This window comes from Pocillopora damicornis, chromosome 9 (assembly GCF_964200805.1).
Source record: "Pocillopora damicornis chromosome 9, jaPocDami1.2, whole genome shotgun sequence".
NCBI lineage: Eukaryota > Metazoa > Cnidaria > Anthozoa > Scleractinia > Pocilloporidae > Pocillopora > Pocillopora damicornis.
Window position 1 is genome coordinate 8816166 of NC_142678.1, and position 23560 is coordinate 8839725.

At 37.5% G+C, this 23560-nt stretch overlaps 2 protein-coding genes across 2 annotated transcripts; both read left to right on the forward strand.

Moving 5' to 3' along the window:
- The first annotated feature begins 966 nt into the window (after positions 1 to 966).
- On the forward strand, positions 967 to 15560 carry LOC113680847 (cullin-1). The gene is made up of 24 exons (XM_027197898.2): positions 967 to 1159; positions 2373 to 2455; positions 4024 to 4100; positions 4611 to 4778; positions 5299 to 5349; positions 5458 to 5548; positions 6149 to 6312; positions 7271 to 7339; positions 7974 to 8067; positions 8309 to 8439; positions 8553 to 8660; positions 8894 to 9000; positions 9227 to 9275; positions 9379 to 9510; positions 10118 to 10235; positions 10862 to 10938; positions 11267 to 11353; positions 11639 to 11683; positions 12465 to 12557; positions 12844 to 12891; positions 13259 to 13332; positions 13515 to 13620; positions 14157 to 14270; positions 15043 to 15560. Exons 1-24 carry the CDS (start codon positions 1014 to 1016, stop codon positions 15121 to 15123), a joined length of 2313 nt encoding a protein of 770 aa, XP_027053699.2. The 5' UTR covers positions 967 to 1013; the 3' UTR covers positions 15124 to 15560.
- Positions 15561 to 18226: 2666 nt separating this feature from the next.
- LOC113680871 (sclerostin) lies at positions 18227 to 20614 on the forward strand. Its single transcript, XM_027197919.2, has 2 exons — positions 18227 to 19262; positions 19460 to 20614. The coding sequence occupies exons 1-2, from the start codon at positions 18893 to 18895 to the stop codon at positions 19774 to 19776; spliced, it is 687 nt and encodes a 228-aa protein (XP_027053720.1). The 5' UTR covers positions 18227 to 18892; the 3' UTR covers positions 19777 to 20614.
- The last annotated feature ends 2946 nt before the right edge of the window (positions 20615 to 23560 follow it).

Consider the following 23560-nt stretch of genomic DNA (forward strand, 5'->3'; position numbering starts at 1 on the left):
TCAGGCGAACAAAAATTGAATTTTCCTATCCCCAAGATTCCGGAAATGCGTGACCCCATTCTAGTAACTCCACTGAAAATGGTGAAAATGCGACTCCATCCAGCTGATCATCTCCATCAGCCTATAACTAGGAATTCCCCCCCTCCCCCCCCCCCCCCACTTTAGGGAGGGGGAGACTATCATTTTCTACCATCTGAGGATTCTCGTTGCCTTAAAAAAATTTTCTATCTAGGTCCCATTTGTTTGTATTTTTGTGAATAATTCACTTTTTATTTCTGCTTGTTTCGTTTTGAAAAATCATACTGACAAATGATAGAAGTAACCAAGGAGGCAAGTTATTTATCTGAGGACTCAGAATGATCTTACAGTCCCAGCTGGCCAGTTTATAGATAAATTCAAGGGATTAGATCCTTAAATAACTAGATTCACGGCCATATTTTATCTACTATTCTGATATAATTTTCTTATATCTATGGGAAATTTACGGAAAGAAAAAATAATTTCTCCTCCTTTTGTCCGCTGCAGATTAAACCGCGTGACACGGAATTTATTTGAAAGGCGCGGGTGAGCATGCATTTCGGTCTTGGCTTTGTGACGTCACAGATCTGCCGCCATATTACTTTTACGTTCCTCCGGCTATGTACGAAAAAGAAAGTCATAAAAAGATGATATCTCTGTCCAGGCACGGAGTATTTTTCAAGTAGACCTCAAGATAAAGGAATGGATTTTATATCTTAAAGAAACCGTGCCTGATTGACGCCTTTTACGCGATAAAACAAGCATTTATTTCAACCATTCAGTTGGGTTGGCGACTGTATATGCATCCGAGTTGTCAAACTGTGAACTCTTCTCGTTTGGGATGAAGCTTGTAAGTTTCTAACTGTCACTGTTATCTTTTGGAGGATAGTTTTATTGGTAAAGAGAGCTGCGAAGCTTTCCTCTGACTCACAAGGAAAGCATTTTTTTCCAAGAAGCCCGTCTTACGATAGCTTGCGTTCGTTGAGGCTACAATAATGAACACGATGGCTTCTAGGACACAAAATCCTCATGGATTACGTCAAATTACTTTAGATGAAATCTGGGATGACCTTAGAGAAGGAATACAGCATGTTTATAAGCAACAAAGTATGTCTAAACCACGCTACATGGAACTTTACACGTATCCTTCTGGTTGTGAATCATGTCATGGTGTTGTATACACTAGGTATTGCACTACTGTAATCAACAAAGTGATTTTTTATATAGTTGTTATGGTCCTTTTAACAGTGTTACCAAAACTCCACAGAACCATTTTATCGCTGTTCAAGACTTTGGTCGTGAGTCTAAAGGCACTTTGTGGATTATAAATTGAATCAAAAGCTAAGTCATAAGGCTTTGATGTGTGCTCTTCACCGGTGCCATTCAATTTCAAGTGCTTTTTCTGTAGAACCTCATTGATTGCTCACATGCAGGGATATGGTTTCCTCATACAAAGAAAAATAGGAAATTTTGCCATTGAAAGGGTTCCCTCAATTGTACTTGCTGATTTGTTTGTTTGTTTGTTTGTTTGTTGGTATTGTTCTTGTTTAATTTGCATAGTGCAGCATGCCCTCACAACCCTGGTACTCTAAAATAGTTCTCTGTGAACAATTCAGTGGTTCATCACAAGGATGTGTTCAGTATCAAACTGAAAGTCTCTGGATAAAAAAAGATTTTGCTTTAAGCCTGGTTTACAAATCTGAAATATGTATTTTCACTTGTTATTTCCATTTCAAGGGTATATCCAGAGAGGGAACATTTATATTGCAATAATCACTTGAAAAATTCCTCATCATGAGATAACTTTACACTATATCAGAAGCCAAAATTTCTGAACTTCCTCTGTTTCACAGTGCTATTGCTTTCCCTTAAGTGATGTATGATTATTTGAGCTCATGGTTGCCGCAGGTCAGGAAAAAGCAGCTAAGCAAACCATTTGAATGGCTTATCAAATTGTTGAAATAATTTATTCACCCATTCAAACGGTTTGCCTGTCCAAAATTTCTACACATCTGTTCGAAATTTTTTCTCACCCATTCAAACAGCTGACCAAACCATTTAAATAATTTATTCACTTTGAACGGTTAGGCAAATGGTACGAACACTTCAAGGACCATTCGTCAACCATTCGTCAGCTATGCGTTTTTACTGTTCAAATAGTTTTCTATTAGTATCTGTTATGCCTTTCACTGTCACATCTATTTAATTGCTCATCAGTTGGTTAGGGAATTTTAGAATCCTCAGGGAAAATTCAAGGTACTTAGAAAAAACCTTTGAATGTGGTAACCCTTTGAGCCAATTTATGTGTGGATGTATGTGTTTGTTGTTTGTTAAGTTCCTTGACAGGTTTTCAGACATGTGTACAATCACTGCACCAGTGTTCATCAACAGTCACAATCCAGAGTTCCAAAGCAAAAGAAGGCACCAAATCAGGGAGGTAGGTCATTCATTAATCTTCATTTAACCCTTTAACTCCCAGAAGTGATTAACATGTAACTTCTCCTTGTAATATTCTACATAATCCAGCAAACGGGTAATGAGAAACTTATCAGGTAGAAGTTATCTTGATCCAAAACCAAATCTTCTCAACCAATTCTAAGAAAACGTGGAGCAGCTAGAGGGGAGAATTAACAATCATATCTTGGGAGTTAAAGGGTAAATTATTTCAATTTATCTTTGAATATTATTTTACATGAAAGCTTTAATAGTAGTCCTCATATACATGAATGAGATACTCTAAATGCACTTGTTATATACCCAAGAGACCTTTGTGTGACACATGCACATGTTTGGTTACCTGAAAGTACATACCACTAAAGTTATCAATCCAGGGAAAGAAGCAGAAAAAAAACCTGTCAGTGGGGCTCCAGACTTTTGCAAATTCTGCAAAATTTAATGTGGTCAGAAATTTGCCAAAGTGCCCTTTAAATGGAAAGATAATGTTAGCCACCAGGAGATACTCATAGAAAACTGGAGAGTATCAAGGTGGCTATCCAAAATTTTTTCCATAAAACCAAGACTTTCCCCAACTTTTAAAAAAGGAGAGAAACAAGCAGGAAAGAATATTTTGTGCAATTACAACAACAATTACAACAACAATTATAACAACAATTATAACAACAATTATAACTTACTTATGAGAGGGGTCAGGGCAGGGCATGAAATTGCACCTAATACAGGCGCCAATGCGACTAAATTTTTCACTTTGGCGACCAAATCCTGAAAGTTAGTCGCCAAATTGGCGACTAGAACGTTTCAACATAACCTTACCAAGAGATATAGTAAATTAAAAAGACTTGCAAAGATAAATCCGCAGCAATCTTCCTCGTTAAGTTTGTTTCCAAAACGTAGCACATGCATCTCGATCGATAACTAGACGCCATCTTGGATTTAGATGAGCCTGAACGTTATATATCATCCATCCTAGTGTCCACTTTGGAGCACGTTAAAGAATCTTTTCCCTAACATAATTTTGGAGGGTCTATCTAGAACGCTGACAGCGTAAAGTAAGATTTTGTTTGTCTTTGAAAATGGCAACCAACTTTTTTGAATTGGCTACCACTTTGAAGAATTTAGGAGCCAAGTGGCTATCAGAAAAAAAAGTTAATTTCACACCCTGGGTCAGGGTCCTTACTTTTGGACTGTTAGATTGATCTAGTAACTCTACATTCATTTTGCTAAGAATAGAGAAGTAGAATTTGCATAAGAACAGTTTACAATTTTGCCATAAGTCCTTTGGTTACTGCCAAGAAAACACATGCAATTTGTCTGTACTCTGTACTTTATCTTTTAGTGCTTTATGGATTACCTAGTTTTTTTTTTTTTCTAAGGTTATTGACTCTCCCCAATTCGTCTCTAAACAATGTTGACAACAGGAGTTATGATAAAAGAGAGTCTGAACAATGTTGTCTGGTGTCCTGTGAATCAAAATAGCTGTGTTTTTACTTACTATAGTTATGTCCCAGATATAACCAAGTTTGAACAAATGTTTGTATTTCTTCACAGGAGCCCAGTTTGTAGGCCTTGAATTGTATAAAAGACTCAAAGACTTCCTTAGGACTTATCTTATAGGCATGCAGAAGGTTAGGACATGTTTTCAGCTAATTTTCAGTTGTGCTTGTTGCATGAAACTGCACTGGACACTATCAGATACTGGTGTCTTCCTTATACAGATTTTTTGGGCGTTTTGTTTGCGTTTTTCTGCTAATGCATACTCGAGCGGTACTATATGTGGTCAGCACTAATGAATTTGTCTGTGTTAAGTTTCTTCATGCAACTATCATGGTACTATTAACTTTGCTCCACATGGACTTGTATGTGTACTTGGACAGTTACAAGTTGTATGTTTTGAAGGTACCAACTTCCCTGGACCTAATGTAGTGCAACTGTTGACACTATTTTTACCTGGGCATACATGAAAAGTAATATAGAATACATGTATTTATCAGACCTAAGAGTCTTTTCCAGGGAACACTATGCAATGACAAACCAAAAACACTTGGACCTATGAACCCGCAGTCTAGTGTGCTATCAACTAGGCCTTGGTGTCTTCCGTAAAATAACTGGAGATAAACTGTGACTGTTTGTGATAGGATGGTGCTGATCTGATGGATGAGTCTGTCCTTAAATTCTACACCCACCGCTGGGAGGATTATAGGTTTTCAAGCAAAGTTTTAAATGGGGTATGCGCTTATCTCAACCGACATTGGGTTCGCCGAGAGTGTGATGAAGGAAGAAAAGGCATATATGAAATTTATTCAGTAAGTATCAGCAATATAGATGTGCACGTATAGATTGTCAAAGGAAGTTTACCTTTCAGGCTTCATTTGTGTGAATTGCGTAAATTAAAAACTTGGCCACAAGGATCACTTTATCACTTACAGCTCTAGTGTCATTTCTCTAGTTCATGTCACCTTATTTTTATGACACTTTTTTTTTTGGTTTACTGTACCAGTATCTTGAAATTGCTTGACTTTATGTGTGTACAGTTGTGCATGCATACATGTGGTTCATGTATCCCTGAGATATGATGATTTAAGCCATTAGAATGAGAAATAAAAAACATGACATCAAAGCTTTTTGAGGCTGGCCACACCACAAAGTGAAATAGAAACAAGACAAAAAATATTTGTGTATTAGTGTATGCAAAATACACACATACACAGATACTCTCTCCCCTTTTTGTTTATCATTGATATGTACACATAGAAATCATTTAGTTCTGGTTAGACACTTTTTACCAACTACTCTTAATTTAATTTTGTTCTTGTCCACTTTAAGCTTGCCCTAGTAACATGGAGGGAAAATCTATTCCGACCACTCAACAGACAGGTAATGACTTGACAACTCATCAGTCTCCTTATCTTTGTGTCAATACTTGTTGTAGTGTTCAGGGTTCCTTTTTATCCAGTGGGCTCATCACTACCATGCTTTTAACAGGTGACAAATGCTGTGCTGAGGTTAATTGAGAGAGAAAGGAATGGTGAAACCATCAACACGAGACTTGTCAGTGGAGTGATCCAGTGTTATGGTACATTTTGATTTTGGATTAATCCTTAAACTGCTTTACATATATTCACCTTGCAAACTATTGAAACACACCCTTCTGATGTTTCCAGTGAGGACAAGTTAATTTGGTTTGGAAAAATATGGATAAAATTAATTTGAGTAAATGCTTGTAGTCTGCAGTGGAAAGTGAAAATAAAACAGAATTTTTATTTAATATTCACTTTCCACTGCAGAATGTTACATTACTCCTTTATACACCAACATTAATACTCCTCTTCTACATGCTCTTCTTAATACATTTCCTATGGTACTGACAGGGTGAATTTGTTTAATAATCAAAGCTTTGTAGGTCCGTTATCATTTCCCTTATCACAATCTTACTGAATGATTCAGCAGTATTGCTGTCAGGAGAAATAGGATGCTGGTCATGTTTAATTCTAATTTCCAAGTTGTACATGTATATTTTGCGTCTGTTTGCTTTTAATCCAGTTGTACAGCATTTACTACTGGAGTTGCACTGATGAATGAAGATTATTTGGTTGCAGCCATGATTTCGTCATTGACCAATCAGAAACAGCATGTTTTGTTGAGTACATAGATATATGAATTTTTCTTCTTACAGTTGAACTTGGCCTGAATGAAGATGATCCTTCAGCAAAAGGACCTACCCTCAGTGTTTACAAAGCCTCTTTTGAGTCAGTATTTTTGGAAGATACAGAGAGATTTTACACAACAGAAAGTACAGAATTTCTGAGGGAAAACCCTGTAACAGAGTACATGAAAAAGGTAGAGTTGCATCAATTAAAACTGTAACATGTAAGCTTCTTGCTTGTGTTATTACCTTTATTTTAGAGGATTCTGATTATTGGTAGGAAATACTTCAGCTCCATTATTGCTCTCTGAGAAATTTCCTGTAGTATGTGACTGACTAACAGTAGTTGCAGATGCCCCTGTACACATACTTGAGACTTTCTCAGTGGGCTTGAATTACTATGTCTCCATCATCCTTTCATTCTATATCCTCAAACTTCTCATCAAAGTTGCAGTTGAATCTCGATTGTCTGGACTCATGAAGATGGTGTTGAATAGTCTGGATAGTAAAAATATGAATATTAATGAGCCAAAATAAAACTGAATAACCTAAAGGACCTATTAACATTGCGTAGGAATTAAAGCACATTCTCAAATCATGGTACATAAATTGTTACCATTGGCCAAAGGTATTTGCAAAAATTTATCTAAGCATTCAATTGCTTTGAAGAGTGGAACAAATTCTTTACCAATGGAAGTTTCATTACATGTGCTTTGCATGATGGAAAAAAGTTATATGGATCGGGAATGTGATTAATTGATATTCATAAAAAATGGGACCCAAAGATTTTGTATAAGAAAAAAAAAAACAGATAAATGAGGTCTGGATAATCAGTGTTTGAATGTACTACATGTAGTGTTGCAGCTGTTAATCCTTTACTTTGAATATGAGGGGAGGCAGGTTTAACCTTTTTTTACCTTATTGATTTTTAAGCAGTTTTCTTTTTTTTGTGTGTGTGTGTGTGTATGTGTGTGTATGTGAAAGAGGAGAGCTGTGTCTAATTTTAGTGTCATAAATGATTGTAGTTATATTTTGAAACTTGAAATGAACAAAATAACACTTCACATGTACATGTATATTGATGTGAAACAATTTAAACATGTATGACTTTCATTTGATTTCTGTATAATTTTGTATTATTGTTTTTATCAGGCTGAGGCCAGACTATTAGAGGAACAAAGAAGGGTCCAAGTTTACCTACATGAGAGCACACAAGATGGAGTATGAAATGAATGATAAAATAGGCTTGATATTGCAATTACTTTTCTTGAAAAGGAGTTAAGCTGAAATAAATAAGATGCCAGAAATTTTCATTGGTAGGGGTTTAAAGAAAAATCTAGCTCCAGTGTCAGGATTTGTATCTCAGCCTGATTAAATTTTAAATTGAAATGATCTGATATGATTTTTAGTGGAGTTAGGAGCTATAGAAGTTTGGCGACCACATTTTATCATTGGAATTGTATGTTTGTTACACACAACTGGCTCTGTTTCCATATGCAACATGTCGTTTGACTGCTTTTGGCAGGCTTTCATGTTTGACAGTTGGGAATACACTTTTCTTGAGATTTCTGTACCACTGGTTATGAGGAAGATTGCCCATAACCACACCATCTCTAAACTTTTTCCACACCTCATCCAACTGATAATGGTTGTACAGAAATGTAGAAAGCTTTCTACATAGAGAAAGATTAAGAAGGAGGTAATTTTGAGCTCCCCTATCAAAGAGAGAAAGATGTGTTGGTGATATGTACCTGTTGCTAAAAAGTATTGAATTTTGGTCCAGTGCATACAAACATGAGCAGCTTGGAAATTAGTTTGTAATCTCCACTAAAGGTGCTGCCTTCTTTGTTTCTAGCTTGCAAGGAAATGTGAACATGTGCTGATAGAAAAGCATCTGGATATTTTTTATTCAGAATTCCAAAATCTTTTAGATGATGACAAGAATGAAGGTAAGGTTTGTAAAAATATTAATAAGCCTACTAGGAATGACTTATCTCATGCAAATAACTTAAGTATTAACTCAGAATATTTGTCCTTCTTGATCTTTAATTTTCCAAAACTTTTCGGCCCTTTATGTCTCAAAAAAAAAACAAAAAAAAACTAGGACATCTTGAGTTAGTTTTGTCAAATTGAATTTCTCTATTTGCCCTCCAATTTACCCTTTTACTGTAATTTCTGTTTGTATCTCAGATCTTGGTCGCATGTACAACTTGGTTGCCAGAATACCTGATGGATTAGGGCAGCTTCGAATCCTTTTGGAAAATCACATAACAAACCAGGGTCTTAATGCTTTAGAAAAGTGTGGAGATCAAGCATTTAATGTGAGTAAGACTAACACATATCTTGTTTTTCATAATGAATGTTTTATTATTTCAAATTATCAGTAGTGGAAGAGGATATTTGATTATTTATTAATGATATGTTACTCTTTCAGGACCCCAAGGTGTATGTAGAAACTATTCTTGAAGTACATCACAAGTACAATGCCCTTGTCTTGACAGCTTTTAACAATGATGCTGGATTTGTAGCAGCACTAGACAAGGTACTTTAGCTTTATGGAGTATGCCCATGGTTGGATGAAACAAATATCTTTAAAGTATCAGTCTTCAGTTTACATGGAAATGCAAAGAGTAAATAAAGGTTTCCTTTTGGCCACCTGTTGATGAGACAAGCTTTTTTAATAACTCCTTTTTCAGCAGAATGAGTTGTCCATTTTGAGTGATTAGTTGTTATTTGATGTTAGTAATGTGTTATTACTTTCTTTTATTTTAACAGGCATGTGGGAAATTTATTAATAGTAACTCTGTCACTAAACAAGCTAATAGCTCATCAAAGTCTCCTGAACTTCTTGCCAGATACTGCGATTCACTGCTAAAAAAAAGGTAATCTGTTAAAATTATTCTTCTAATATACAAAAGCATAAAGTTCTTCCAGGTTGTATGTATGCAAGAAATGCCTTGTTAAAAGATTGTGAGGGTAGATTTAGGAGGCATACTGATTACCACCTCTAGAAAGGCTTTTGATTTCTTCTAAGAACTCTGCATTATGTTCTCGATTCTGGATAAAATTTGAAATCACATCTGAACATTAATACTATTTCATTCATAGCTCAAAGAATCCAGAAGAAGCTGAATTGGAAGACATTCTCAACTCTGTAGTGAGTGGTCATGCATAAAATTTTTCACCATACAGTTTTTTCATGTTGCCAACCTTAAAGAGACTTTTTGACTGCTATGTGTTTCCATTCAAATGTTGTGTAGATGGTTGTGTTCAAGTACATTGAAGACAAAGATGTTTTCCAGAAGTTTTATTCCAAGATGTTGGCTAAGAGATTAGTACAACATAACTCAGCTTCAGATGATGCAGAAGCTAGCATGATTTCTAAACTTAAGGTAACACAATCATTAGACACAGCATATAAGGATGGAAAGTGTATCAATGCAAGGAACTCACATTTAGTTGTACAGTCAAACCTCTCATACAGACACCAAAGGGACACAGTGCAAGGTCCCAATAACAGTAACGTCCGTCAAAATCTAACATTGTTTTGTCAGTCAAAGGAAGCAGTTTTGACTTACAGTTCAGACATTCACAATCATTAGGGTACTTAGTTCTGTCTGCAGTGAAAGGTTTTTTTGGACTGGATAAATCTGAGTAAGAAGTAGGCTACAAGAAACCTTTTCCCCAGTATAGTTCATCCTGCTAGTCATCGGAAGTTGGCTGACAAAAACTCCTAGAGATGTACACACAAGGCTGAGACTATGCAGGTAAAGGGGAGTGTTCTGATTATATATGGGAGGAGTCCTGGAAACGTTTTTGTCAGTTAGAATGACTACCACAGGCAATGAAACCTAAATAGTAAATCACCAAAGTTCTCTCGAGTGAAGTTTTCTTTAGGGCTACTCCCACCAAGGCCATCACACAATGCAATCAGAATATAGTCAGGAGGATTTTTTGTTACCTTGGATGTCATTGTTTCGATTTGTTCTCTCCTAACAGCAAGCATGTGGTTTTGAGTACACATCAAAACTTCAAAGAATGTTTCAAGACATAGGTGTTAGCAAAGATCTCAATGACAAGTTCAAGGCACATCTAGCAAACACAGAATCCTTAGATTGTAAGTCACTACAAAGTGAAGTTGTACGAAACTAATGCTACTGTATACTGTATATGATTTTGCGTGGCTGTGCACGAATACAAATTTTACTTGCATCTTCGAGTGTTGATGAGGTATGGATGTCATAGTGTTCTTTTATGTTATAGATAATAGTGAAGTATTCTTATCAAAGACAATTTTAATACATTTAAGAGCACTAAATGCAGTGATCACCTGCATTCAAACTCAGCTTGCATGAATGTTGTATAAGCTCTCTATAAGAATTTTTTTCGATGATGATGATTAGATGATATAAATTCAAATTAAGCATACAATGTCATTTAGGTATATCTTGTTACCACGTCAGCATCGTTATCTCCGCGTTTGCAGATATAACCGCTATCTTCACTGCGCGCGATGAAGATAAATTTACTATGAACTGACTTAGTATGGAAGCAAGAGTAATGTTTTTTTTAGGTGGTATCTTTAGAATAAGTAACTTCTTCGATGATTCGTTCATTTATTATTATTACTATTATTATCACTATTATTATTACTATTATCATCATCATTATTATTATTATTATCATTATTATTTCACTGTTTGTAGTACTGAATATTTTTTGTTCTGATTTCTGTATTCGTAGTGGACTTTACAATCCAGGTTTTAAGTTCAGGCTCGTGGCCGTTCCAGCAATCAGCACCATTTTCACTACCAGCAGAGGTAAAACGGTTTGATTTTGAAATGCTTTCAAGTGTGAAGGAATCTTTTCGAACGAAACACTTGTTTTCACACTCGCAATAAGCCTTACCTATACTGTATTGCATTGTATTCCACATCACTTCATCTAGCTGCATTGCACTGCATATAGCATCCGCTTTAAGTTTGTAGTCGTTCAACGATTAAACCTGCGAATGACACAAAATAAACTTGAATACACCGTAGTGTGTGCTACACAAGCATATCTGTCATCTCTGTGAAAATGAAGCCTTTCGACATCTATCAGCAGCGGCTGTGTGAGCTAAACTTTGTTCCTCCTTTTCTAACGTAGATGGAAAGAAGTCATCAACGTTTCACGACATTTTACAGCAGTCAACACAGTGGTCGGAAGCTACATTGGGTCTACCACATGTCTAAGGTCAACAAAACTGTGTTCTCACAGACATTCTTAAATCACATCAGAGAAGGTGTTACATAGTGGTACTACTACTCCTGAGCCGTAATTCGTGTGGAAAAATGTAGCCTGAAAAAGCTATCATTCCAAACAACAGGATGTTAAGTCACAGAATCATCTTTTCCAGCTGCGGTGCAATCACTCTTTTCTTTTTAAATTTTTTGGAGAAATACCTCTTGAACCTGATGCTGATTCGTTATCCACTTGCCACAAACGTAAACTAATGGAAGCTGTTAATTGTTCTTACAGGGAGAACTAGTCACAAACTGCTTCAAAAACCGTTACATTCTGCAGGTGAGGGCACAGTTCTTTTGGGTAGTGTGGTGTTTCATTGTATTCAATTTCGTTTTTTCCTTCGCGTATACGAACCGCACTCTTATTATTTAAGTAAAATACCACGCACCCTGGTGCATTCAACGATAAAATGATAGTCGCGAAACGTTTTGCCCTTCATCAGTTGTGCTAATAGTCTCACTGCAATAGTTGATCCACTAGGCAAACAAAGTGCTTTGTGACATTTTCGAAAATAATGCGGAATTGCATCGGTTTTGCTTTACTCTGCCCTGATAAATATAAAAAAACACCAACCTTTCAATCAATCAGTTGAAAAATAAAACTAATTCTTACTCTTTCAGTCGCATTTTCCCTCCTTACACACAGGTTGCTCGTTTTCACTTTGACTTCTCATTCTCATGGTTGATATGATTACTTTGGTTTTGGTGATACCCAATAATAAACGCTCTGTTGCAATCGCTTTCTTGCCCTGCCTGGCAGGTATTTTTGTCTCCTCTTATCTGGGGAGGAGGTGTGCGAGGTCATGGGGCGAAAGCGAGTGATAAGCGATGAACTAGTTGGTTGGACAGGGACGGAAAAAGCCCTGCCCTCCCCTCCCTTCCCCTGCGCCTAGTATGTTTGCTCCATTTTGCCCTATGCTTTCGCTTGACTCTCTCATAGCTCACGCTTCTCCTGTCTCTCCGTAGAAAACCCTACTGCCTATTGCGCCTTGGAAGCGATGCTTATTCTTAGTTGCTTGCAGCTTTTTGTGTCGCGAAAAATGTATTTTTTTTGGTTGTAGGCATCAACATATCAGATGGGAGTTTTGCTCATGTTCAATAACTCGGAGAGTCTGACTATGGAACAGATTCAAGAACAGACTCAACTTAAAACGGTGAGTGCTCTTTGCAGTGTAAGAAAAAAATTACTTTTAAAATTCTATCACTCTTGTAATCTGGCAGAGAAATGTTCCTTTTATTTACAATCTTGTACAATATCGTGTTCACGATAAATTATTCTTTAACAAAGCCAGAAACTTACAGATATTTCTTCCATCACTTTAGTTCTTAGTCAAGGAACGTTAATTATCTGAAACTCTTCGATCCGTGCCATTAATCTGTTTTATATATATTTTGCACCGAAACATAGTTAAATACCTTCAATGATTTCTCTGTTCGCAGGATATTCTCTCGCAAGTCCTGGGAATTTTGTTGAAGTCAAAGCTTCTTGTGAGTGAGACTGTGATTTTGTTTGATAAGCTCTGAGAGAATTTTTGAATCTAGTTTAGAAGCAGTGTGATTCTCTCAAAAATAATTCAACCTCAATGTATTCTGACTCCTTTGGCACTCTGGCTGTAAGTTGCTTTTCAGGAGTAAACAGTCCAACATGGGGGAATTTTGTCTCGATTAAAACGAATTCGCTTAAAAGTATTGGTAAACAATGGAAACGTGAATTACTTGTGGAAGGTTGCATTGTGCGTCTTCCCATCAGATTTTGATGGTTGTAGTATTCCTCGTCGATCAGTTAGGCCAAAAAGACCGAGTTAAGGACGAATTTACAATGCTTAGGCAAATGGTTTTTTTTTCATTCGGCCAGGTGTGCGAGACATCTGATGATGGCTCCAACATAGACCGCCAGACCTCAGTCAGCCTTAACTTAGGATACAAAAGGCAAGTGTGTATTAAAGTGTTTGAATTTTATGTGATTATCAAATGGTACATGTGCATCCTAATCGGTAAAACATAGCATAATGGTGACGGATTTCGGAGTATCTGTTTCTAGCGACACTAAGGTTTACCGAATTTGCACACTTGTAACGTGTAAATTTGAATGAAATTTGTTCACTTGACAGTAAGAAACTGAGGGTTAACATCAATGTGCCGATGAAAACAGAGCAGAAACAAGAACAGGAACAAACACACAAATACATCGAGGAAGACAGGAAACTTCTCATTCAGGTAAAAAGTTGTTTGTGCGTGACCTTTGTTGCGAGGCCATTTTTTCTGTTCATTATGCAAATGTTGAATGAGCCTGTGGTGCATCTGTACTGCAAAGGTATGCCATGCGTACTGATATTCTTTTGCGAAGGCAAAAAATATCGAGTATTCCTATTACTATTATTATTATTATTATTATTATTAATTACTGTTATTAGTGTAGTAATATTAGCAGAACTAGTATCTGAGGTTAGTGCTCATGTCAGCGAACCTCAAATCCTCGCGTCCCATGAATGGGCTGCGACTGGAAATATAACAGTTGGAAAATACTAGAGGGCAAAGAGACTTTGTGGCCTATTAACTTTACTCTCAAGTCCAAATTTAAACAGTCTCGACTCTTGTCTTATAGACAAGATTGCGCTGATAACATGTTAAACCTGTCTCAGGCGGACAGCCCAGCATAAGAATCTTGCTTGATAATGACACATTGCTGCCTGGAGAGGAAGAACTGACGTTGGTGTCTCTGATGTAACCAAGTTTTGTTACTTTGTTCACAGGCGGCAATTGTACGAATCATGAAGATGAGGAAGATGCTAAAACACCAACCTCTGCTGGCAGAGGTGTTATCACAGCTGTCGAGCAGATTCAAACCCAGGGTTCCAGTCATTAAGGTATATCTTTTTCCGCTCTTTCTCATGTTTCTGCATTTGACTACCAAGCCAAACTGACTATTGTGTTTAAAGAGGGTAAGTTCCTTGGTTCATAATCGTTTTGAAACTTGAATTTTCAAGTAAGGAAGATTTCTCGCACCCGTTAGGGAGCAGAAGCTCTATATACATGCAGGTCTTTTGCTTGTATTTGTGAGGGCTTACTTAATTCACGTTTCCTACGACTTACGGTTTGTGTTGTGCTGCGAGAAATGGCTTACTTACTGAACCCTTTCACTTTAAGGTCTCATTACTAGTTCTCCTCACAGTTTGCCATACAAAGAATTTGGTATTGGATCAACTAATAATTCCCTAATTGATATTTTTCTGTATTCTTATCACTCGTCCTCTTGATATTGTATTGATTTTGGTTGGGAGAAATTCTGTTTGATCACTTGTGGGAGTTAAAGGGTTAAAACATCCATTCAAGTTCGAAGAATCGATAGCAAAGATAGATGACCACTATCGGCAGCGGCTTGCCTTTCTGGCGTGTTCTGGCTCACAAAATTAGTTGTTACTTTTCAACGAACGTGCGCACACCCAGTCTCGACCCCCAGAGCTCTTATACATTGCGCATTGGGTCTTGCATAGCCAACCTGAAACTCTTGGTTCGGTAATGGCGTAAATTACTCTTGAATGAATGCGCAGTAAGGATGCGCACTGCAATAGAAGCAGTGACCTTACTAATGATATTTCTCTTTTTCTCTTTCTTTTGTTTGTGGATTTATGTTTACAGAAATGTATCGACATCCTAATAGAAAAGGAATACCTCGAGCGAGTGGAAGGAGAGAAAGATACTTACGCCTATTTGGCGTGAGGACTGGGCAGCAGCTGATTTACTGCTGCTAAACGTTACGGTTTTTAAGTCAGCAGCTGCGCATGCGTCAGCCTGGACAAAACCAAATATTTTCGTGTTTTATAAATCAAACTTCACACCAACCAACCAGCAGTGACTGAAAATAACTCACACTGGCTTAATGAAGTTTTTCTTGCTTAAAAAAAAGAGCTGTCGGGTTACTTCTGTTGATTGATCTGCGACTTGGTGTGGTAACTCGCACAGCGCTAGGAAGCCGATTCTGTATCACTTTACAAGTCCATGTTACACCCGATATACGCTACACCTTAATTCTTTATAGCGGTGTCTGCTTGTAATATTTATGTATTTTGCTAGTTTTTACTGACGAGGATTACAAACATCCTTGTGAAATTGTTAATTTCTAGGGCTCTTGAAGAAGTAAATGTTGACCAAATTTATATGTGGCGCTTTGTTGTTGTTGTTGTTTTGGTTTTTTTTTTAGTAAGTCTTGATAAAATGCAAGAAAAGTAAAAGTTTAAGTCCTCACGATATTTGAGACATAAGCGTCGAATTTTGCATGTGCTGAGTCTAATACAAATGAGAGAGTATCGTATCTTTTTCTGATTCATTTGGTTTCGACTCAAAATTGTGAAGTTTGGCATTTGTTCAACTCTAAACGTTTAATTTCCTTGAATCTTCAACTGTCTTTCATTGAAATGAACCCACTCATCAAGCTTCAGTGACTGAAGATCGCAGAGGTTGTTAGCTGAGGCAAGTTAGACGCTACAGTGGTGGCTACTAGAACTTGAAGTAGGGGAGGAAATGAGGCGAATTGCGAAGTAAAGCCACTAGCGAGCTGATAAGACATCAACGGTTTAATATCAGGATTGCGGACAAACGTACACGTACATGGCCTTACACTGGTTTATGAATGAACATGAGCAAATGGCACGCTGTTTGCATGCGAGCTTCAGGACATAGATAGTAAAATCCACATGGGTGACCAGCATCGAATTTCTTCTTACAACATCATCCCTGAATCGCTCATGAACGTCGCAAGAGCAATGGAATTATCAACAACTAAAGAAGCTCTGTATTGTTTCAAAAACAAATTCTCCTTAACTGCACTTTTGGATATGTGTGGAGGACGGTATTGAGAATACGCTTACTGATGTTAAGGTTTAAAGGGTAAATAAATTATTCGAGTCGTTGGGGCTAATTCAATTCACAAAAAGACCTCCAGCGTAGAATAATATCTGTTTTCGTTAAGTTAGCCATAGAAAATACCTTGAACCTGAGGGTATTTCGAAATCCAAACTCGCCTTTACAGGCCCATGTTATGGGCCCATGCTTAAAAATTAAAAAGATAAAATAAAATTGGGTTAACACATGCTTCGTTACATACATGTTACATGTACCCAATTATGACATGAGGAACCAGATTGGTTAAAGTCAGACCTATTGATTCCTGATTGTGTCGCTAACTTTGAGATTTATTTTTGGCCACGTGGTGGCATTCAGGAGTATCATTGTATAACAATAATTTTAACTTGAATCAGAGAAAATGTACAGAGAATGTTTGACAGTCCAATGGACAGAGAGAAGACGTAATAGCAACACAAGACGCGCATTTGTTAAGAAAACTAAAAAAGAAAAAAGGAAGATTCATCTTTAGTTTTCACAGCGACATTAAAACACCAGGGAAATTTAACCAAACAAATATAGACCATTTTTTCTGGTGAGATTGATAGACCACTAAATTCCTTCATCTATTTCTTTACGCGAACAAATAGGCCCTTCATATCTCTTCGAGAGACAATCTTGTCTCTGACAGTAACCACTTCTATGATTCAAGTTTTGTGATTTTTTATGAAAAAAAACATGTTCTTTTTATAGTTTAAAGGGACAACTTTTTCGATTCTCTAATTCAATACGCTACGTTATTGATGCATTTGTTTCACCAAATTTCAATATCATGTTTACCAGTTTTCTATTGAGGTCAAATACTCTGAGTGATCGAGTGATCATCAAGCCTTGTCAAGCTATATGTGTATTTTTTTTTTAATTATTTTTCCTGATTTACACGTATGTCATCAACGCTTGAACTATTTACATATTCACCGACCAACTTCCTCCTTAATTAATTAACCTATTTCTTCATTTATTTATTTAATTAGTGCATTGATTTAATATATTTATTTAGTCATTCAGCTATCTATTTATTCATTTTTTCCCTGTTTTACTTTTTATTTAGCTACCCATTTAGCTACCCATCGGGAAAAACCAGTAAAGAAATTATTCCCTGGGTTGCATGCTCTCCCGGTTACAATCACGTATGTCTTAATCTTCTGATGTAGAACTCCTGAAATCAACTGCTGTCCCGAGTTTCCTTCGTAAACAATTAATATGCGTACTATAAAATTATTTTAAAATGAGCGACACGTTTCATAGTGTTTGATATAGCTTGTGGCATGTGTGTGATGATTGCGCACAGAAATATCAGTGAATTATTGAGAAGAGCTAGGGTTCTGACGTTTTAACCAACATCAAGAGCGAAGCAGATCTTTTACGAAGAGAAATTAGGGAACTCATCCAAACATAACCGGAATTGGAACACTCGAAAGTAATTATAGTTCTTTATTTCCGTGACGTGAGCAAAAAGTGCCTCAAGTTATTGGCAAGTACACTATTATCAAGCGGTTTTACTCCTTCAAACGCATAGCGGTAAAGTTTGTACAGCGTGATAAGCATTTCCGTGCAAATACGTAAAGATAACGATACTATGAGTGGTTTAATAGCACGACCAATTTATATATATTGGTACATCGAAACGAGTTCTTGTTTTACAAAAGACATGCCAACTCACTTAGGTCTTAAAATAGTAACGTAAATAGAAGACGAAAGCAGAAAGGACTGACCTGATTTAAATCCAAACACTGGAGTACGAAAATTCACGGCAAACCTATTAGAGCAGTACTATCCAAAGATAACAACCGCGTGAAACAAGCGGCCTGTATTTAGGGGCGTCTCAACACTTAGTTCTATCTCTAAGATCTGTTTGAGAGTTGATATCAGCCACAGCACATAGAAGAATATATTGTTTTTCTTACTAAATTGATCAATTTTCATTCATTGGAGAAGATTTGTCGCTTTCCATGAAAATGGTTTAAGAAAAGGACTGTGACAACCTGTGAAATTAGCAGAAAGAGCACCTCCTGACAAATCACGGGAGGTAGGCTACATGCAGAGCTTTTGTGTGAAGAGTAACCGTACTGACAATGAGACCACTTAATTCGCACGACAAGCGTCACATAAAAAGGTAATTTCTAGAATCTTCGATCTGTTAGTTTTTTTCATCCTCAACACAGTTCTTCAGATCCTCAAAATTCCGAGATAATCCTTATAAAACGTTAGACGCGAATGCGTTTTGTACATTGATGATGTTTATTCGCTTTTGTTTGCCAATAGCATGCGTGCAATAAAATTATGAAAGGACTCCGGAAACGAATACTGGAAGATGCTTACCAAGACTTAGTCTTCATTTACATACCACCAATAGGAACGTGGCTGTTCGCTAAACAAACTTTCACAACTGTTTTCACGTCGCTTTTATTCACAGTTTAAGAAAGAACGTTCAGGGTGTGTTTTGGGTTGTTTTTATATTCTTAATAATACACAACTCTTTGTGTTTTGTGTTTGACCCGATTCATTTTCAAAGTCATTTGTGTTCATTCGCGGGAGCGCGCTATTATGGAGCTACGCTTTACGATTGGTCAGCCATGCACATCTCATGTCAAGTGGCGCCAGATCTCGTGTTATTGACATTCGCCTCCCAGTTGTTGAACAGCAAAGCACCACACACGGAAAGTTTTGTTTCCTAACCTTAAACTTCCTTGTAAAGTCGTTCATAACTGTGAACAAAAATTCCCGACGCATAATGATCTTATTGAGATGTTGGCGACGGAATTTCATACTGCTAATCGTTGTCGTCTGCAAGTGTTGGGATGGAGTTATTGCTCGCCAAAAGGCGCGAGGACATGGGCAGAACGAACCGTCCGCAAAATCAATTCCTCGTGTAGCAGCTACAAATGAAACGAACGCGGTTCAAAGTTCTGCTGATGAAACAGGCTTGGAATTAGAGAAGCCACATCAAACAGCAGGTAATTTAGCAGCAAAATGATTCATCTTCTAACAAACTTTTACACTGTTTGAATCCGTCGCTTGTGCGCTATTTACCCATTGATCAGTACAGAAAATTTTCATTCACACTCGTCAGTGGCCGGACGCGTGTGTGGTGCCACGAGTCGACAGCGTGCAAAGGAAGTCTGTTATTGACCATATGTGTATTGTTTCTTAGGCATTCTCAATCTTGGATGTCAAGGAATCCGGATTCGTAGGTATGTGTCGAATGGCCGCTGCACGAGTAGAAGACCATTCCGCGACCTAATTTGCGATGGACAGTGCATGCCTATGGATGAGCTGCCCTGGTTTCCGGAATATTCCAAAGTCATCAGTCGTCGTAAGAGAGAGTGGCGTTGTGTCCCGGACGAAGTTAAAACTAAGAAGGTGACTGTGGTGTGCATAGACGGGAACAAGTTCAAGTATCGGGTACGAGTTGTACGCTCGTGCAAGTGTAAGAGATACACACACAAACAGAACCAAACGAACCCTTGACGAGTTCTGTTCAAAACAAAACAAAATCTACAATGTGGAGCAACTGTCAAAAGACATTCCCGCACAGACATTCCTTCACTCTATTGCTTCGTAATGTAACATACAGTTGTACAAAGTGTCAGTGAGTTGTAAATTGAATGAACTCTGGTACGTCAGCACGACAGCTAAGTGCAATACTTTCCGTTGCACGCGTTTATATTTTGTATAAATTTCTTGCCTGTTGTGCACCTTGCGATTTATCTACAGCCGGTTACATCACAATTTGGTACAACATTGCCGAGTGCTACAACAGTTTTTGACTGATAATTGTGTTAGAAGTGTTAACAGCGGAGCACACGTGTCAACCGCATGGCGATTCGCATCAAACCATACTACACTGAAAACTTGTAACATTAACCAACAACATCGAGTTGCCCGAAGTCTCATCAAAGATATTCGACCAGGGAATTGCTCATGTTATGCAAGTCTACTGTTAGTCATGTCTTCGCAAAAGGCGGTCCGTTATTATCAAACCGCTTGATCGAAACTTTGTGTTGTGAGCAATTGAGTCTTCAGATCATAAAAAGAAAATTTATATATTATATATAACAGAAGTAAGATAGATTGTTAGCGTTTCGTTAGAAGCATGGCTCTTGAATACTAGAAAATGTAAATAAGCTATGTGTTCTTATAGAATCTTAAGTAATTAAACCAAGGAGAGCCAGTGGCGTGTTCACTTCTTATGGTCATACTTAGGTTGTTGAGGCGCATAGACAAGACCATGTTGTACATTTGATCCGAACATTCTGTAAGACAGTTCCTAGATCGCAATATATAAATAAAGTTTATTAGAGAATAACAATGGCTCTTTCATCAATGTCTGTGCCTTTTTTCATTCAAAGCAATAATATCAGCTTATTGTTCAAGGACAATACACACGTTGGACAAATAAATCACAGCGACGTGTCGTTTGATTGGTTGCCCGAAATAACGTACGACAACCCCTTAAAAGACGAAAACAATGGGTCTTTTTCACTCGAGCGGACACTAAGCCTCTTGAACAACAAAATCCGAGTGAGTTTCATTGATCTTCGGCAAGTTAGCCTTAAGGCAAGTTTTGTTTTAAATTTGATTAGCCTCTTTCACAAGCCACCGGATCTCTGACGTTGTTTCTAAAGCTTTTTACGCATTTCCTAGTCAACTAACAACATAGTAATTGACATTAAATTTGCTGAAGTTTTACATGAAGAATGCATTTTTGATTAGCAAGGTAAATTTGTTAAGCCCTGTAAACGCAAGGTGACGGCACTGCTCTCTTTAAGAGGGCTCATTATTGTACGACACGTGGCGGGGGCGGGCGTTCTTAAAACACAATGATTAGAGCAGCTGGTCACCAGACAACTTTAACAAACTGTCAGAAGAATGTTACATGTTCAATACTACAGCTATGTACTCAGTGAATGCAGATTTTGGCACGGTTACAGATACGCCCTTGCACAACCGCGCGTAGACGTGATGTTTTGCATTTCAAAGTAAACAACAGTGGAACATGTTTTAAATACTTCAGTCGTACAAACTTCTCTCAACTGTTCGTAATTCTTTCCCCTCACGTCGTAATTATTTGACTTGACTTTCCGCGTTCGTAGCCATTAGCGATATCCCGTCAAGTATGTTGTTAAGAGCTATCAAAGGTACAATCACAAGTGCTTTGTTCCGGGGAGGTTCGATTGCTTCACTTGAAACCTGAAACCATTTCTGGTTTCCTAACCGATAGTAATGTATCTTTCTTAAAAGAATTGCTAACTAATACCTTCAGCATCAACCATTTTCTACAACGTTCCCAGCAAAGATTTTTCTCCCTAAAAATTGCCCCGTGAAGTTGAAAATATTTCATCCGTAGAAGAGACCCTTTTTAGGAGTGCTTGTGAAAGAAGTGGCTCTTAATACCAATTTTGTTTACGTGTATATGGTGATTGATTTGCTCCGTGCACGCTAATAAATGTTGGATATAAGAGATAAAATTGCTTACTGAGGTCAAACGCTACTTCTTTTCAATTACCTTGCAACCTCCCTTTGCAAAATATGTCTCACGGTACATCATCATATCAACGGGCTTCGATGAGGCTTCCTTAGAATTCTCCAACATTACTAGAATATGAACTGTACCTCAGTCGGGTAGCTATTGAATGTTTCAAAGTTGCGCACTGAAGTGTAGATGCAGCCACTGTGCGCGTAAATTTGTCTCGATTATCTTTGCATGGCTTTTTACTTACTTGTTACATTCGTCCACAACCTGTTTTCTATCTTTCTTTCTTTCTTTTATTTTTTTTTTCTTTCACGGATATATATCATTTTCATGTAGTTCTGATGGCTCAGAGGAGAGTATCACTGCTCAGTTCTATTTTCAGTGACGACTAGTCTTTCAGTTTTACCCTCGCTAAAAAACCCAAGCCTAATGTACGGTTTTGGAGAAAATAAATTAAAAACCTCGCCTGGCTATTTATCTTGGATCATCGCAGACAGCTCTTCGAATAATAGAGGCCTGAGGTTTCGAAAAGATCTGACCTCTAAATCCGCGCTCGCCTTCGTTGTCCCTTTGCAGACAAGGAGTTCGTGGCTCCGAGGGGAGGGGAGCAGGGTACCCATCATTGTACCTCATTAAAAGTCACTTTCTACACCTGTTTCCACACCTGGCTGCTTATCAGTATTCGTTTCTGAACGTAACTTTCGAAATAAGTTCATGGGTAACACACTGAATTGTTTTGACCTTCAGTCGGTTAATTGAAAAGTTTTGTAATCCTTAACTACGTTTAATTGCCGTGTTCGTGTTTGCGAAACCGCTTAGCATATTACATGAGTGACGTTTCCCGGTGGTTTTCAACAGTAATTGCGCACCAGAGTTTCGCATCAGTGCCAAGGTTAAGATATAGTAAAATGCATCAGAAGATCGCACGTAACATTTTGTTTAAGTCTCTTTCTCTGTTCCTTTATTCTCTCATCAATTCCAGTGGAAATGAAGAGAGGGTGGTTCCCTTGATACCAAACCCATTTTAAAACCATAGAGGTCTAAATTGAAACCCGTTTCGGACTAAAATCGGTCCTTATCTGTCTAGCTCGTATGAAAGAAGACCCCCTCGTCCGCGACGTGGTGTTATCTCGTTGAATATTGCTCCCTCATCATTGTCTGTCATGCTATTCTCGTCCTTCTTTAAGGATCAGGTTAGCCGCACTTAAAGCACTTAACGATCAACGTCAAATTCATCGGTCGCTTATTGCGTCATTTAAAATAACGTTAAGTTCAGGCACTTTTTTTTTTAACTACAAAGTATCCAGTGGATTAGCAAAAAAAAAGAAAAAGCACAAGAAAGAGAGCAAACCAAGACAGAACAAGCGTGATCAAAGATGGAGTACGCTGACTCGGATTGTAAACTATCCACTTAGAAAAACAGGGCTTAAAGGTTTGACAAGACGTTGACGCAATCCCTTTGAAGTGTTTGACTCAGTATCAATACCGTCCTCCACTTTGGACATACTTGAGACAGACTGATGAGACTGATAATCTTTTCTTGGACCTCCCACGAATTTTTCTCGTTCCTTTCCAATTTATCTTTTCTCATTGAATGATTTTAGTGGTGCTGCTAAAGAAAAAAGGTTCAAAGTGATAATAATAATAACGGTAATGATAATAATACTAATGATACTGACAATGACAATCAAAATGATTCTCAGTAATGATGATAATGATATTGAAAATAATAACAATTGTAATCATAAAAATAATAATAATATTCATGACGATAAGGCT